General features: G+C 43.6%; 1 protein-coding gene across 7 annotated transcripts in view; it reads left to right on the top strand.

Moving 5' to 3' along the window:
- Positions 1-18,472, top strand: part of ELN (elastin) — a 535,722-nt gene that overhangs the window by 424,557 nt on the left and 92,693 nt on the right. For all 7 annotated transcript variants that reach the window (XM_030186281.1, XM_030186283.1, XM_030186277.1 and 4 more), the window contains one exon: positions 15,134-15,187. In XM_030186281.1, the coding sequence (XP_030042141.1) occupies positions 15,134-15,187 (54 nt within the window). The remainder of the gene's footprint in view (positions 1-15,133; positions 15,188-18,472) is intronic.

Raw genomic sequence — 18,472 nt, 5'->3', positions numbered from 1 at the left:
CTACGTGTGGTAAGATAGACTTATTGCTACAGTTGTGCTTAATTGCCAGATGTACACAGCAAAACTGCTTAACTGTCATTCTGAGCTTGGTATCTTTCTCAAGAGACCCAACACAAAGGGTATCTGATGCCTCTCAGCTCTTAATCTCAGTTCATTAGTAGTAGTACTTTAAATTGGTCAAGGCTGGATTTAAATTGTGGATGCCCATAGCCCACCGGAGAAGGCCTCTCTGAAGCCATCCTTGCCCAAATCCTCCCTTTTTGTCTAATTCCACCGCTCCATGAATTCGCCACCCTTTCTGTGAAGTAGTATTTCTTCAGGTTAGTCCTGAGTCTATCCCCTCTCACATTCATCCTATGCTCCCTCATTCCAGAGCTTCCTTTCAATTTCAGAGCTGCCTCCTGTGCATTTATGCCGCATAGGCATTTAAATGTCTATCATATCTCCCCTCTCCCACCTTTCTTCCAGAGTGTACATACTGAGATCTTTAAGTCTGTCCCGATATGCTTTATAATGAAGACCATTGACCATTTTAGTAGCCGCCCTCTGGACTGACTCCATCCTGTTTATATTGTAGGCAACTTTTTATAACTCAGCAACTTATAATGATTTTTCTAGGATGGAATTTTGTTTTGCACACTGAGATAATCTCCTGAAAATTGCAAAGGCAATATATTGTGCAAGAGCCATATGAGATCCTCCCCATCTATGGCTTTAGCTTCTGGTTCAAAAGAGAGAATGGAGTCTGAGGTGACGAATGCATGCTTTGCTTCTTTTCATTCATTTAGCTTCATCTCCTCACCCTGGTATTAACGAGCTGGTTCACAGCACTTCTATAAGCAATAAAAGTATTTACCAGTCAATAAAATGCAAATATAATTACTAAACCCTTTGCTTTATTGTTTAGTAATAGAAATGTAAGGAATCAGATTTGGATTCATGCTGAATTTTATTTTGGAGAAAATTAATCTTCAGTGTCTGAAAAACTATATTCAGAAGATGTGCACATAGTAGTGTTATATAGAGAAATGAATTCATTTTGGCATGCAAAAATAAGAAGTCCAAATTAGCTGAACAGAGAGAGTGTAAATCTAATAAACTTAAAGAAGGAAGAGGAATATGTTATTACATGACCACAGAGGGAATGACTGCCAAAGTTCATAAGCTGTGTGAGCATGGCAGTAAAACAGGAATGTTATTGGCTCATGTGGTCAGAGCGGAAAAGAGCTGTCAATAAATTAATAAACTGAAGGATGAAAGTGGAGCTGAGCAGGCTTCCCAACAAGCCACCTGCTTCAGATTCCAAGATTTGTACTGTCTCCTCTATCAGTCCAGGTCTAAGAAGGCTGCCCAATGGCTATAAATTGCGTCGGGAAGGTTCGTTTGTAAAGAGATATTAGCAACGGGGAGAGAATATTTTGATTGCCCTTTCACACTAGAGAAAGTGAAGACAGCTATTAATCCTGTGGGAGGGAAGAGCTCCAGGACAAGATGGCCGCCCATCAGAACTATGCAAGCACAACCGACAGCACTTGGATAATAATTGCAGGCAGTGTTTCACCATGAGAAACTTCCAGATTCCAGGCAAATAGCCCGAACTGTGTTGATTTAAACGTAGGATAAAAGTCTGGCTGTGGATCCTATTGCCCTTTATCACATATTAATATGGATACAAAAATCCTAGCAAGAATTCTGGCAGATAGGTTGGGCAGAGTGATTCATACCATCATTCATTCAGATCAGAACAGCATTCACCCGAGGACCATTACCAGCATCAATAGCAGGAGATTTAGAATGTGTTCGCTGCATCCAAGGTGTTGGCAGAATCTCAGAGAGTATCACACCTGATGTCACAGACTCTGCACAATGGAACTCCCTCTTTGAAGTTTTCTGAAGTTGCAACTCTGGAATTCATTGCCAGAGAATGTGGTAAAACCAGTTTTTTTAGGTATATTAAAAAGCAATAAGCCGGCAAAAGAATCAGTTGGACAGCTAGATGACCGAGGGGTAAAAGGGGCAATCAGGGAACACAAAGCCATAGCGGGGAGATTAAATGAATTCTTTGCTTTGATCTTCACCAAGGAGGATTTGGGAGAGATACCAGTGCCAGAAATGGTATTCAAAGCTGACGAGTTAGAGAAACTGAATGAAATAAACCTAGAGGATGTAATGGCACAATTTGACAAATTAAAGAGTAGCAAATCCCCTGGACCAGATGGTATTCATCCCTGAGTACTGATAAAATTAAAAAATAAACTTGCGGGACTATTGTTAGTAATATGTATTTTATCTTTAAAATCAAGTGTGGTTCTGGAAGATTGGAGGGTGGCCAATGTAATGACGATTTTTTAAAAAGGTTCCAGACTGGTGAGCCTGACATCAGTGCCGGGCAAAATGGTAGAGACTATTATAAAGAACAAAATTACAGAGCATATTCAAAAGCATGGATTAATCAGACAAAGCCAACATGGATTTAGTGAAGGGAAATCTTGCCTCACCAATTACATTTCTTTGAAGGGGTGAACAAACGTGGATAAAGGTGAGCTGGTCGATATTGTGTATCTGGATTTTCAAAAGGCATTTGACAAAGTACCTCATGAAAGACTCCAGAGGAAATTGGAGAGTCATGGAATAGGAGGTAGTTAAATGGTCAGTATTCTCAATGGAGAAGGGTAGATAGTGGGGTTCCCCAGGGGTCTGTGCTGGGACCGCTGCTTTTTAACATATTTATAAATGATCTAGAGATGGGAGTAACTAGTGAAGTAATTAAATTTGCTGATGATACAAAGTTATTCAAAGTTGTTAAATTGCAAGAGGATTGAGAAAAATTACAAGAGGACCTTACGAGACTGGGCATCTAAATGGCAGATGACTTTTAATGTGAGCAAGTGCAAAGTGATGCATGTGGGAAAGAGGAACTCAAAATATAGTTATGTAATACAAGGTTCCACATTAGGAGTCACCGACCGGGAAAGGGATCTAGGTGTCATCGTCGATGGAGTGGAGTGGAGGAGTGGTTAGGGTGGTGGATTTTGGTCCTGGGGAACTGCGAAACTGAGTTCGATTCCCACTTCAGGCACAGGCAGCTCCTTGTGACTCTGGGCAAGTCACTTAACCCTCCATTGCCCCAGGTACAAATAAGTACCTGTATACAATATGTAAGCCGCATTGAGCCTGCCATGAGTGGGAAAGCGCGGGGTACAAATGTAACAAAAAAAATATGTTGAAACCCTCTGCTCAGTGTGTGGCAGCGGCCACTAAGAAAGCAAATAGAATGTTAGGTATTATTAGGAAAGGAATGGAAAAAAAAATAAGGATGTTATAATACCTTTGTATTGCTCCATGGTGTGACCAAACTTCGAATATTGTGTTCAATTCTGGTCACCACATCTCAAAAAAGATATAGTGGAATTAGAAAAGCTACAGAGAAGGGCAACAAAAATGATAAAAGGGATGGGATGACTTCCCTTTGATGAAAAGCTAATGCAGCTAGGGCTCTTCAGCTTGGAGAAAAAAAGACTGAGGGGAGATATGAAAAATATTCACGACCTTATCAACTTTCAAAAATCTTTAAAGACTTTCCTTTTTAACAAGATTTACCATAATAATCAATAAAAGGAATTCCAACACATCAGTAATTACTTGATAATCTGTATGCTTTATTGAATTGATTATATCCATTTTGTTACACTTGTTCTTTATGTAACCAATTGTTTATCTACTCTTGACTGGCGCTTGTTATGATGTATTATTGTAAGCCACATTGAGTCTGCAAATAGGTGGAAAAATGTGGGATACAAATGCAACAAATAAATAAATATGATAGAGGTCAATAAAATAATGAGTGAAGTGGAACAGGTAGACGTGAATTGTTTGTTTACTCTTTCCAAAAATACTAGGACTAGGGGGCACAAAATGAAAGTTGTAAATTTAAAACTAATCGGAGAAAATATTTCTTCACACAATGTGTAATTAAACTCTGGAATTCATTGCCAGAGAATGTGGTAAAAGCGGCTAGCTTAGCGGGGTTTAAAAAAGGTTTGGAAAAGTCCATAGACCATTATTAAAATGGACTTGGGGGAAAATCCACTGCTTATTTCTAGACAAAGCAGTATGAAATGTATTGTACTGTTTTGGGATCTTGCCAGGTACTTGTGACCTCAATTGGCCACTGTTGGAAACAGGATGCTGGGCTTGATGAAACTTCAGTCTGTCTCAGTATGGCAATACTTATTATGTACTTATGTCACTTAGCAGGGTTTAAGAAAGGTTTGGATAATTTCCTAAAAGAAAAGTCCATAAACTTGGGATCTTGCCAGGTACTTGTGACCTGGATTGGCCACTGTTGGAAACAGGATACTGGACTTGATGGACTTTCGGTCTGTCCCAGTATGGCAACACTTATGTTCTTAACTTCAGTTTATGTGTTGTAATCTGAATAAGATTATTTCTTAGAAAAACAGTGAGCTGCAAAGTGCTACACAAGCATCATAAGCCAAAAAAAAGAAAAAAAAATAGTTCACACTGGACAATACCAAACAAAAATGTATATTAAAAAAAAACTTGTGTTAATTAAAAATATGATCCTGTCACGTTTTAAGTAATTGCATTTTAAAATTAATAAACATTGTTTAAATATGTATTTTTGTCTGCTTTTTGTCCATTGAGCACTTTTTTGGCTTTACAAATTTCTATAAGAGTCCTCTCTTCTTGCAAATATTCTTCGGATATATTCTTCTTGGCAGAGGGATTCTTCCAGGCAGTCCATTTCACCCTTATTTCCTTCTTTAATTATGAAACATCAGGCTTACATGACATGAAATGAAGACCTTATTCCTGGTTTAAAATGTGGAATGTAAAATGATTATGTGCTGATATTTGGAGGTAAACATCAATGGCTAAATTGATGGGTACATGTCATGAGGATCAGTTGTTTTCTGTTCAGGAAGTGAAGGGGGAGGTGCATTTAAGGAACGTCATGTCTTTGTAATATTTTCCTTTTAGGCTGGAAACTAATAAATATGTGCTTTTTTTGTCCAAATCTTAAGAATTTAACTTTCCGTAATTTACATCCTGTACTGTCAGCCATAGAAGACTTTGATAAAGGAGTGCTCACCCACTTTCTTTGATGGATATTTTCAGAATGATGGCATTATCCAGGTTGTTGTATATTTTATGGATCGTTCTTATTGCAATACCAGAGGAAAGTTTTAAGCCCTTTAGATAAGATTTGCCATAAATCCATGTGTGCAAAGAAAAACCCAAGATGAAATCCGAACTATTTCTGAAGCTTCTGAGTACAGGGAAGACAGAAATTTCCTACTTTAAAAATACTTATTGCATCTCTCAGTTGATGTAGGTGGTCACTTGGCTGGGAAATGCAGAGGGTATAGAAGGCATGCGATGTGAGGGATTTACTTTGTGTGCTTTGGATGACATTCACTTTACCCCTGCTATGAATTTGATGATTTGTTTCTGGCAGAAAGTCTATGCTTATGGAGGACTGGCAAGGGTTTTAATCTCCACTCTGGTGAAATAAATGTCCAAAACTTTTGTGCTTTCATGCTTTTGAAGGGCCTGATTTCATAAGCTTTTTTCCCATAACTACAATACGGAGAAGAAACAGCAGTAAATTAAGCTCTCAGTAAACTGTTGTAACAGTAAGAATGATGAAGCTGGACAGATAGTACAGTGTACATGTGGAAGGACCCTGGATTGCCTCCAAAGTAAATAATTCAGCTTCCAGGGTTGTCCAGAGCTAGGGGTGCTGCAGAGGCAGCTCTCACAGCCCATTCTGAGAGGAGGAAGGGAATATTGATCATTGTGCAACGAAACAACCTAGTGCCTGGATTTAGAATCTATGATCATAGGAGTCAGGTGTATTTACAGACTACCGCAGCAATGATTGGGGTAAAGAAAGTTTGGAACGTACAGTACATGAAACAGAGGGAAATCCACCCTGGTTCCAAATGATCTGGAGCCCAAAGAAAGAGGAGGAAGTTGCTGTCCTCCCCCCAAAGAAAATAAAAAATTACACATTTTGATTTCAAATGTTTAAAAGAAGGCATCATGATATTGACTTTTCTTAGGGTATCTTGTTATGTACGTTTATTTACTGCAGAGGTGGACCAGTGTTGACCTGCAGGCCAAATCCAGTCCATTTGGTCACAGTTTCTAACCCATTCCTCATGTTTCAAACAAAATACAATCTGGCCCATTAATACTGCTTTTCCAAGTGCCCTGGTGACATCATCAAAGGCCTACAATGTCCACCTTTGATGTTGCATCCTCACAGGTAGATATTTAGGACCGTTGGCGATGATGTTACCAAGGCAGCTGAAATAGATCCACCCCCACGCAGTCTGAGGAATTAGATGGCAAGTAGGAGAACAAAGGAAAGCTAGCTTTAGTTACCATTAGGTAGGACGGGGCATTCCGGAGGCAGCCTTGAGGGATGCTGGTTCTGGCTACTCTGGATACAGGGTGGGTGTTGACTGGGAGAATTGTTGAAGTTGGAGGGAGTCCCTCTGTTCTCATCGGATCTCTTCCTTAGTCCGTTCTGTGGATAAATCTCTCTTGTCTGTCCCCTTCTCCTCTACTGCTAATTCCAGACTTCGTTCCTCTTATCTCGCTGCACCTCACGCCTGGAATAGACTTTCCGAGCTTGTACGTCTAGCCCCGTCTATGGCCGTTTTCAAATCCAGCTTTTTAACGCTACTTTTGACTCCTAACCACTACTCACTTGCCCTATACCCTTTTATCCCCACCTCTTGAAATCCCTTACCTCTTAGTTGTTCTGTCTGTCCTATTTAGATTGTGAGCTCTTTGAGCAGGGACTGTCTTTTCATGTATGGTGTACAGCGCTGCGTATGCCTTGTACCGCTACAGAAGTGATCAGTAGTAGTAGTTAGTCATGGTTCCCAGTATGCTCCTTGGGACAAAACGTTTGCCCACCCCTGACTTACCATTTTTTTTTAAATTTGGAAAATGTTCAATAAAAATCTTATTTAAAAGAACTGGATTAGAATGCTGAAAATGTGCTTTCTCCTGAGACACTGTGGTAATGACTATAATGACCAGAACTAGAAAACTCACAGCTCATACTTCCTGATCTATCTATTTACACAGTAACACTGTGTATAAAGATTATTATAACCAACTATCTGAAACTCCCAAAATATGTGTGGTCAAATTTCTCTTGGAACACCCTTCTCCCTACTTTCCACTCCTTGCCCTTTCTCCTCCCCCAACTCCTTCTGTACCCCTCACTTATTTTTGATTTGGATTTAAATTTATTATGTACTTTTTCCAAATCTGAGCCCAAGGTGAGTTACATTGAGGTAAATGAGTTATTTTTCTGCCCAACAGTCTGAGTTATACCTGAGCCAGTGGTCACAAAATAGTGAGAAAATAAAGATTTGGCTTCCCTGACTCATAACTTGTTTATGTAAAGACTAAACCACTCCTCCACTCCCTTTCTTCCCCTTAAACCTCTTTGATTTATCCCTCATTCCTCTTTCTCCGCAAGCCCTTCTCCTTCTCTTCTTAACTGCTCTCCTACTAATAACACTTTTCTTTCTCCCTCACTATTACCAGAAGGGCAACCAGTTTATTCTTCCTCCTGCTCATACTACATCTGTGGCCTTCTGCGTTGTCATCATGTTTACCGTGAATGCAGCCATGCTGTTGATGGAACAAATACTATAATGTCCTCTGTATTGTTCCATGGTGCGACTGTAACCTCAAGTATTGCACTCAGTTCTGGTCGCCATTATATCTCAAAAAAGATATAACAGAATTAGAAAAGGTTCAAAGAAGAGCAACCAAAATGATAAAGGGGATGGAACTCCTGTAATACAAGGAAAAGCTAAAGAGGTTAGGGCTCTTCAGCTTGGAAAAGAGACGGTTGAGGAGAGATATGATTGAGGTCTACAAAATTCTGAGTGGTGTAGAATGAGTAGAAATTAATCGATTTTTTTACTTGTTCCAAAAGTACAAAGACTAGGGGACACTCAAGGAAGTTACATGGAAATACTTTTAAAACAAATAGGAGGAAATATTTTTTCACTCAACAAATAGTTAAGCTCTGAAACCCTCTGGAAAATGCCCCTCCACGTAACTTTGTAAGTGCTTTGAAAATACACCTCTCTGTGACTGTGATATAGTCAAACTGCAGTCAGCACATATATGAAAGACCTTCACTACAAATATGTGTCACTATTTCTTTCCAGGAAATTTATTCAGGATAGTTCTCCCTTGTGATACTGATAATGATAGGATACTGCCACCGTGTGGCCATTTCCAGAATGCACATCCAACTTCAAGGCAGTAAGACAGCGTCCACAACAAGCAGGTTGAACACACCCAAATACAGTAGATAAAATGACAAGACCTATTAGTCCCAGGGCAGCAAGAGATAATTTATGTCACAAAAGGGCCAGTTTCTCTTTGCTGCACTGTATTGTATTGTATTGTTAGATGTGATTTGCAGGCTCAGAAATTGATTTCCTAGCTGGATGCTTGTTGTACCCCCTAATGAATTTTTTTTAATGTTATTCTTAGTATAATCTCATTCTTTGTTACGTAAAGTAGATTCTTCACCTAGTTCATGGGGAACTTATCAATGTGGCTACTGTTAAGATGTTTTATTTTACTGTTTACCCAAGCTATTAATAACTACATCTCACTGCATAAATTAGGACCTGTGCTAAAACAGCACGAATTAGTGATAAAATAATCCATCTACAGTAGCCCACATTGATAACTTCCTCCCTTAGTTTGAAGAGTTTCAGTCTTTGGTAATGAGAGTTGATATTGTGATGTCATAATGCCTCATTCCACCAATGCCTAAGAGCAACCTCTTCAGTGATGTCACAGTGGCTCAATTGCCCTATATTTGGTTCACTTTTATTACATATAGCAGTGTTTTTGATTTCTAGAGACATTTATTTTTTCTTTAATTAAGGGGGGAAGTTACTAACGTGGACTACTGGGTTAATTTACTGTTAACCCCAGTAATTAGTATCTAGGGCCCCGATGATCAGAAGCAAATGCGGGCACTAGGGGCCATTAGTGCCAGACTAATACCGAGTTTTCCGACTCATGCTTGAAGGCCCCCAACTGGGGGAATAGCAAGTGTGCCGATGGATATAGCAACATGTATGCAAATGCATGCTGATGAGCTAATTCTCTATTCCTCCGCAATGCTCAGCAGCAAGCACGCCAAACAAGGGCACTCTTGCTGCTGAAAACCCTACGCCAATTCAGAGCTGGCACTAGGGTGTCCCAGGAAGGAGAAGCAAGTGCATGGAGGCAGGGGAATGTGGAGAAATAATGTTTCCTGAATCCTGTGCTGCATTCACCTCATACCCATTGTTGTCCCCCCCCCCTCCCCGTCTGCTATTCGCTTTTTGCCTGTGCACTGGACATCCTATCCCTCACACAGTTGCCTTAGACACCTCAGCCCAACACAAACACTCAACAGCTGTCTGTGTGGAGGGTGCTGCAGGCTCAGTCACACTGGTGTGAAAGTGAGCAGCTCTCATCAACAAATCAGCATGTTTTCTTCCTCATCTCCCCTCTGGCACCCTGGGCATACGCTCAAGGGCTATACCTAATGCACAATACTTGAGTGCATGTGCCAGGCAGGCACCATCATCCCCCTGGATTCCCTAATGCTCAGCGCTAACAATGCACCTAAATTTGCATGTTATTAGCATTGAGCATTAGGGAGCTGTGTTGCAGGGGTATTTTCCCAGCGCTATTCAGTGTAGTGCCAGAGTTCTGAGCATCTGGGCATAGGTCTTCTTGCATAAAATGGGACTTGTGCTAAAATAGCACAAGTTAGAGGTACAATAACACATCTTAACAACTAACTTTCCCCCTTATGTGAAGAGCTTCAGTCTGTGGTAACCAGAGCTGATATTGTGATGTCACCGGTTTGATTGTCCTATACTTGGCTCACTTTTATTACATACAGCAGTGATTTTGATTTCTAGAGATATTTCTTTTTTCTGTAATTAAGAGGGGAATTTGTCAATGTGGGCTATCGTTAAGAAGTATTATTTTACTGGTAACCCTAGTAAAAAGCAGCCCAGGGGAGGGGAGGGTGGAGGAATAAATGATGAGCATGGGAACAGGGGAGGAGGAGAGCGAGATGGCAATGGGTGGAGGGAAGGAAGAGTGGACTCGGGAGTGGTGGGGATGGAGGGGAAGATGCTAGATGGTAGGGCAGTTGGGAAGAAAGAGAAAGATGTTGGACACAGGGAAGGAAGGGAAGGAGAGGTATGTGTTGAACAATGGGAGGGGAGGAGGTAGGGAGAGATGCTGGCTTATATGGGATAGGGTGGGAGGGGAACAACAACAGCAGGAAAGAGAGAAGGAGCCATGTTGGACCATGGAGGGGGGGGAGAGGAAGAGATGGTTGACCATGGGGGTGGGGGAGGGCAGGAGGATAGGAATCCCTGCCAGCCACAACAAGGGTGATGGCTAATTTTTGGGGGGGGGGTCTGAGCCCAATGTAGGGGGGACACAGGTCTCCAGTAGTGATGCTACCAATTGTGTTCAATACAAAAAGGAAGTTCATTTTTGTTGGGCAGACTGGATGGACCGTACAGGTCTTTATCTGCCGTCATTTACTATATTACTATATGTTTTTATTTCTTTAGTGTTATAGTACTTGCCATGTTTCAATTTTGTTGTTCATATTTCCATTTTTCTAATTTCTGATCCCTTGTTCTGTGTTTGGTGAAGGCCTGTCTGGGTTTTGTGTGTGAAGTAATTTAAAGTTTTTTCATATGTGGCAGCAGTGTTGGATAAGGAGATTGGGGGAGAAGGCTCCATCCTTAATTTCTGTCCTGAGCCCCAGCCTGTATAAAACTGGCCCTGACAATCTGTGGCAGGTAGTTATAGCAACACAACTAGTAATTATTTCTAATAAAACAAACACGAGTAGTCTAAAGTAACCACGCACCAAGGGTCCTGAATTACTCTTGAAAACTTAGCAATAACTTTCTGTCTACCCTTGGACTGTAGGAAGGAAAAAACTGTCTTTTACCTGAATTGTGAGATGCACACCGATGAGTCCTCAGCTTCCTCACTGTGACAAGTCTCTTATCCCTCCTGGACTCCAAGCCAATGTCTCGCAGCCTTACCGAATGCACAAAAACACCTCAGTCCCACAACGGGTTTCAGTCTGTCATCTTGGGAGAAGGGTAGCTCAGCGATGAAGCTAGAATATGGGATACAAGCAGCCTGCTGTCTTAGGAGTGAATCTTAGTTGTGGCTGAGATACTACACAGTACTGGTTCTTACTCAGTACGGCAGGTGCTTGTAATTCTGGTTAGGGACATCTCTGAGCATTGCGTGCTCATGTGCTCAGACTGGTAATTAGAAGTACTACATCTTGAATGGTAAGGTAGCGCCTATTAGAGAAAGGTGTCTAGCAAGTCCAAACCCTCCAGTGGTACTGCTTAAATTCCTGGTCTACTGGTTAGCTGTCCCCTTGGTGCTGTCTAGAAACTTCATTTACATTATTTACTGCTTGTTCAATGTCCTGTAGAGGCATCAGGAAACTGCTCATCTATTTCGGTGGCATTGACTTTTCCAAGGTTCCTTGCTTTACTCTGCACATCTGGGGACAATAGTGAACATTTTGGGGTGGGGTGAAGGGTACAGGTGTTTACTTTTAATCTCTTTGATGTCTAGCTCTGTTACAGCCTATCAATGACCCTATGACCCTGCAGAACTGATAATAAATCTGCCATTAAGGATATTTATTTTATTAATTTATTTCTGCATTTGTATCCCACATTTTCCAACCTAATGTTAGGTTCAATATGGCTTACAGTTGTCCAGAGTAAATTTTTTGCAAGATATACAGAACAGTGAGGTTTACAGTTGTCTTGAATTTGACAACAATTAAGTTTTGAAGTTGCCTCAAGGTAGACAGGTTGAGTGTTTCATGGTTGTTTAGGATGACGGAAGCCTAGTTCACTTCTGTCCATTGTCGTAGTTTTATAGTGTTTGCTGGTGATCCGCTTGGCTACATTGGGTCATCGGGAAGGAATTTTCTGAATAAGTGGGTTTTTGGGTGTTTTTGTAAGGTTAGGTAATTGTCCATGAGTTTTAGGTCTTTTGGTAGTGTGTTCCAGAGTTTGGTGCAGACGTATGAGAAGCTGGTAGCATATGTAGATTTTTATTTAAGGCCTTGGCATCTAGGGAAGTGGAGGGTAAGGTAGGATCTCGCAGACTTAGCTGCATTATGGATTGGTAGATCCATATGCAGGTCCAAGTTCCCATAAGTTTATTTATTTATTACATAGGCTTGATAAACTGTGTACGCAAGGGGCTGGCTTCAATGTGGTTTACATTTAAAATAAAGCACAATGTTTCCTCAAAGAAAGAGAAAGAAGGGGCATCTAAGTGGCGGATGGCGTTTGGTGTGGGCGGGTGTGGAGTGATGCATGTGGGAAGGAGGAACCCGAATTGTAGCTACGTCATGCAGGGTTCCATGTTAGGAGTCATAGACCAAGAGAGGGATCTAGGTGTTGTCGTTGATGATACGTTGAAACCTTCTGCTCAGTCTGCTGCTGCAGCTAAGAAAGCAATTAGAATGTTAGGTATTATTAGGAAAGGAATGGAAAACAAAAATGAGGATGTTATAATGCCTTTGTATTGCCCCATGGTGCGACCGCATCTCGAATATTGTGTTCAATTCTGGTCGCCGCATCTCAAAAAAGATATAGTGGAATTAGAAAAGGTGCAGAGAAGGGCGACAAAAATGTTAAAGGGGATGGGACGACTTCCCTATAAGGAAAGGCTAAAGCAGCTACGGCTCTTCAACTTGGAGAAAAGGCGGCTGAGGGGAGATATGATAGAGGTCTATAAAATAATGAGTGGAGTGGAACGGGTAGATGTGAAGCGTCTGTTTACGCTTTCCAAAAATACTAGGACTAGGGGGCATGCAATGAAGCTACAATGTAGTAAATTTAAAACGAATCAGAGAAAATGTTTCTTCACTCAACGTGTAATTAAACTCTGGAATTCGTTGCCAGAGAATGTGGTAAAGGCGGTTAGCTTAGCGGAGTTTAAAAAAGGTTTGGACGGCTTCCTAATGGAAAAGTCCATAGACCATTATTGAATGGACTTGGTGAAAATCCACTATTTCTTGGCTAAGCAGTATAAAATGTTTTGTACTTTTTTGGGATCTTGTCAGGTGTTTGTGACCTGGATTGGCCACTGTTGGAAACAGGATGCTGGGCTTGATGGACCTTTGGTCTTTCCCAGTATGGCAATACTTATGTACTTATGTACTTGCTAGTAAAAAAGGCCCGTTTCTGACCCAAATGAAACGGGCGCTAGCAAGGTTTTCCTTGGAGTGTGTTTGTTTGAGAGAGTGTATGTGAGAGTGATTGTGTGTGTGAGAGAGAGTGAATGTGCGAGTGTGTGTGTGTGAGAGAGAGAGTGAGTCTGGGTGCGAGTGTGTCTGTGAGAGAGAGAGTGTGTGTGTGAGAATGAGAGTGTGTGCAAGTGCGTATGTGAGACACAGTGTGAGAGAGAGAGAATGTGTTTCACACAGATACAGTGTGTGTGAGAGAGAGAGAGTGTGTGTGTGTGTGAGACACAGACTCTCTGTGAGACTGAGTGTATGAGACCAAGAGAGTGTGTGAGTGACTGTGTGACACATAGAGAGTGAATGTGATACAGTGTGAGACATAGAGTGTGTGAGAGTGAGAAAGACATTGACTGTGAGAGAGAGAGAGAGTGTGTGTGTGTGTGATAGAGATACCTCCCCCCTCTCTGGTATCAGGCCCCCCTCCCTCTGGTGTCAGGCCTCCCCCTCTCTCTCTGGTGTCTGAGCATTACTGTGCAGGACGCTGAGCTCTGGCTGTGCTTCATGGAACTGACCAATCCTATTTAATAGAATGCACCTCCAACATTCTGAAGCCGAGAAACCTCGTGTGGTTGGTCACTTCTGCTTGTGACGAACCCGGAAGTACATGATGTCAATTCAGGAGATGGATACAGAGAGCAGGAATGCCTCAACCATGCAGTCAGCTTCAGAATGTTGGAGGTGCGTTTTATTATATAGGATGGGGAGAACCAAGGAAAATCAAAAGAATAAGGACAGAGAGAAAGGTGAGAAAAAAGAGAGAAAGGGGAAATTAGCAGGGGAATGAAAGAGGGAATGTGAAGAAAATGAAAAGAGGCAAAATGATTCTAGGGAATGTGAAGAAAATGAAAAGAGGCAAAATGATTCTAGTGATGATTATGTTCATAATATTATCTAAGCTTTTCTACGGGGTTAAAATAAGGAATTTTGCCCACAAATATCTGTGTATACCTCTGGTTCAAAGTGAAATCTAGCTCTCTTCCTCCAAATAAGTCCCCAAATAGGATTTTCCCTTTTGTTAGAAAGTTAAAATTTGTAATTAAATGGTGGTGACATATATTTCTGGGGAAAAAAAACATTCTCATTTTTTAATTTCTTATCCTTAAAAGCCTCCTTCACGTTATATCAGTCCTTTTTCCATATTATCCTTTTCTGTCCTGATCCTTCCTCTTTATGCTTCATTCCCTTATAGTTCCTCCATTCACTTTCTCGTTCGTGCTGCTTCTTCCCAGTTCTTCATACTTGCTTTTCCTGACCTTTACTGCTCATTCTTTCTCCCTCCACATGTTTTTCCTCTCCCCTTGTTCCTGCTTCTTCCCTTATTTCTGCCGCTTCTCCCTTCTGCTCTTTCTTCTCCCATTTTCCTGTCCAGTCCTTATCCTTCCACTTTATAGCTTGTTTTCTCATTTATCTTCCTCTTTTCCCTGCTTATTCCTTTTCTATTTATATGCTTCCACTCCCTTTCTATACCTTGTTTCTCTTTTATTATTAATATTATTATTTATTGCATTTGTACCCCACATTATCCCACCTTTTTGCAGGCTCAATGTGGCTTACAGAGTGTTGTTATGATGCATTGTTTTATTCTCTTCTGTCCACTGATCTTTCCTCCACTTCCCTTATTCCTATTTTTTTTTATCCTTCCACTCCCTTCCTTATTTCATCATTTATTCTCCTTTATCCCCTGTACGCCCTTTTTTTCTGTTCTTCTCTGCTTACAGATTATTTTATTTTTTATAGGGGTGCCTGGCGTAGGAGTTGGAGGTCTTGGAGTGAAGCCCCCAAAACCTGGAGGTAAAGAGAGTTTAAGTTGTCTCTGTGTTTAGAAACATACTAACCATAGAGGTGGACTTCCATCGATGCCGGTGCCTATTTTTCACACAATCTCCCTAATTTAAAATACACGCTGATGCCGTTGGCAGTCCGGTCTCCGCTCCCCCGTGCCCTCAACCTGGCTGCACTTCTGACTAACCACCCACATCTCAACATATACATGCCCATTCACATATACATACACACACATGCAGGTATACAAAGCCCACGTAGGACTTGCATAGCATGAGGATGAGCACAATGGGAGGTATTGGAATCAGAAGCCAAAAAACTGTGCAGAGAATCACTCTAGGCTTGTACTGTAAGTGTAAAAGCTGAGACTCCCAGGTACCCAAATATGAGAAGTAAGACCCCTTTTAAGTGGCTCCAGTTCTAGAAAAAAAAGAGAGCTCCTTACATTACCTTCAGGTACCAGAGTGCGAGATGTCAGATTCTCTTACACGACCCCTAGTAACAAGGTATGGAAGGTAAGGATTCCCTCTACTTATCGCTGTGGCATTTACTGATAGTCTTCGAAGGCTGCAAACAGATTGAGTATTCAGGATACCCCTAATGAATATGTATTTGATAGATTTACATGCACATCCTCATGCATATTCAGTAGGGGTAGCCTGAAAACTCAACCCATTTGCAGCCCTCAAGGTTTAGAAGTAAATAGGGCCAGTGCAGGAACATTGGGTGCCCTTCAATCTTATGCCCTCCCCCAAATTAATTTTCAAGTCCCTAGCCCATCGACTCCCAGTCCAAAATTGTGATAATTAAATTCTACAATCATATTCATCCTACATCAATTCTAGCTAGACCTCCTACCTTTAAATATTAACCTTTGTTTTGCAGGTTAAAGTATGCACTGATGTTTTTTTGAGCTAATATAACTGTCAAGACTTATGCCTTAACTGCTGCTCCTTTTTGCTGCCCGCCGCCACCAGAAGCTGTGCCTTAGGCACCTGAATAGTCGTACAAAATTGTTCTCCGAGGACAAGCAGGCTGCTTGTTCTCACGACTGGGTGACGTCTGCGGCAGCCCCCATCAACCGGAAGAAGCTTCGCGGGCGGTCCGCACGCAGGGCACGCCCACCGCGCATGCGCGTCCGTCTTCCCGCCCGTGCGTGACCGTTCCCGCCAGTCTTTTCTTTTCCGCGCCTGGAGAGAGACGTGTTGCACATCTCTCTCTTCGTCAGCCCCGGAAAACCGTCGCGTTGTTCGCGAACCTTCTTTGTTTTTTCGTTGTTGTTGTCGCGCGTTCCGCAAGGGTTTTTCTTCTCTTGTTAAAAAAAAAAAAAAAAAGAGAACGCGCTGTTTTTTTCCCTCGTTTCTAGCGGGGGCGTCGCGTTGCGGCCTTGTGGCCGCGCGGTCGATTTGTTTTTCGAGGTGTGATTTTACCACCACCATTGACGACTTTGATTTCACCGACGCGATTTTTCCGTCGATGTCCTCGAAGGTCCCGAGTGGATTTAAAAAGTGTGGTCGGTGCGGCCGGCCTATCTCGCAGACCGACACCCACGCTTGGTGCCTCCAGTGCCTCGGGCCGGAGCACGATACCAAGTCGTGTACTTTGTGTCTAGGTCTCCGGAAACGGACTCAAGTTGCGAGGCAAGTTCTTCGGGACCGTATTTTTGGAACTTGCGCCGGCCCCTCGACGTCGACCTCGACAGCATCGATATTGACGGCCGGTTCTTCGGTACCGGTATCGATGTCCGTGAAATCGGCACCGATGGCATCGACCCCAGGAGCACAGGTCCCGTCGGCCCGCCGGTCTTCCGGTGAGGGTAGGGGTGAGAGGCCGCGTGGGCAATCGGCCCCGGTCACTCCCTCTGCTCATGGCCCTCGGGACCGAACCCTGTCTGATCCGGCCCCTCGAGACCGAGGGGGATCGACCTCCTCCTCCTCCATACCACCTAGCGCCGATGACAGGCACCGCAAGAAACCAAAGAAGCACCGTCATCGGTCGCCATCGATGCACCCGGCCTCCGGCGCCGGAGAGTAGTCGACGCCGGGTAAGCGTCAGCGTCAGCGTCGAGAGGAGAGGTCCCCCTCGGTAGTGGAGGTACCGACGCGTCAGGGTCCTAGCACTTCGGTGCAGTCTCCTGGACCCGAGCAGCTTCCGGCACCGACGCCTCTACCGGCCCCCCCGTCTTTCCCGGCAGCGGGCCTGGATGAGTGCTTCCGAGCCATCCTTCCGGGGATCCTGGAAGGGTTGATGCGCCAGGCTGTGCCGGCGCCGGGGGTGCTTGTGCCCTCGGTGCTGTTGACTGTGGCGCCGGTGAGCTCTAGCCCGCTGCTGAGGCCTTCGACACCGACGCCGCTTGCGGCGCCGGTCTTGACCACCACGCAGGTGGAGTCCCCGTCGACGTCGATGGAGGGAGCTTCGTCCCTGCCGGCGCGGGAGTCCACCGCTCGACGACACCTAGGCCTCGGTGCCTCGACGTCGAGCCGGGCCCGGTTGAGGACTCAGCTACATGAGCTTATGTCCGATACCGAGGAAGAGGCCTCGTGGGGGGAGGAGGAGGACCCCAGATATTTCTCCTCAGAGGAGTCTGTGGGCCTTCCCTCCGACCCCACGCCTTCACCAGAGAGGACACTCTCGCCCCCTGAGAGCCTCTCCTTTGCCTCCTTTGTTAGGGATATGTCTATATGCATTCCCTTCCCCGTGGTCTCTGTGGATGAGCCGAGGGCTGAGATGCTCAGTCCTCGACTATCCATCACCACCTAGAGAGTCCTCCACGGTGCCGTTGCACAATGTCCTCAAAGAGACACTGCTTCGGAACTGGATGAGACCATTATCTAATCCCACCATCCCCAAGAAAGCAGAGTCCCAGTACAGAATCCACTCGGACCCAGAGTTAATGCGGCCTCAATTGCCCCATGACTCGGCGGTCGTGGATTCTGCTCTCAAGAGGGCACGGAGTTCGAGGGATACCGCCTCGGCGCCCCCGGGGCGGGAGTCTCGCACTCTGGACTCGTTTGGGAGGAAGGCCTACCAATCTTCCATGCTCGTGACCCGCATCCAGTCTTACCAGCTCTACACGAGCATCCACATGCGGAACAATGTGAAGCAACTGGCGGACCTGGTTGATAAGCTCCCGCCGGAGCAGTCCAGGCCCTTTCAGGAGGTGGTCAGGCAGCTGAAGGCGTGCAGAAAGTTCCTGTCCAGGGGTATCTATGACACCTGTGACGTGGCGTCTCGTGCTGCGGCCCAAGGTATAGTGATGCGCAGGCTCTCATGGCTGCGTGCCTCTGACCTGGA

Source organism: Microcaecilia unicolor, chromosome 13, assembly GCF_901765095.1.
Source record: "Microcaecilia unicolor chromosome 13, aMicUni1.1, whole genome shotgun sequence".
NCBI lineage: Eukaryota > Metazoa > Chordata > Amphibia > Gymnophiona > Siphonopidae > Microcaecilia > Microcaecilia unicolor.
The sequence above is the reverse complement of the archived record's forward strand: the minus strand, read 5'-3'. Positions and strand labels throughout refer to the sequence as shown.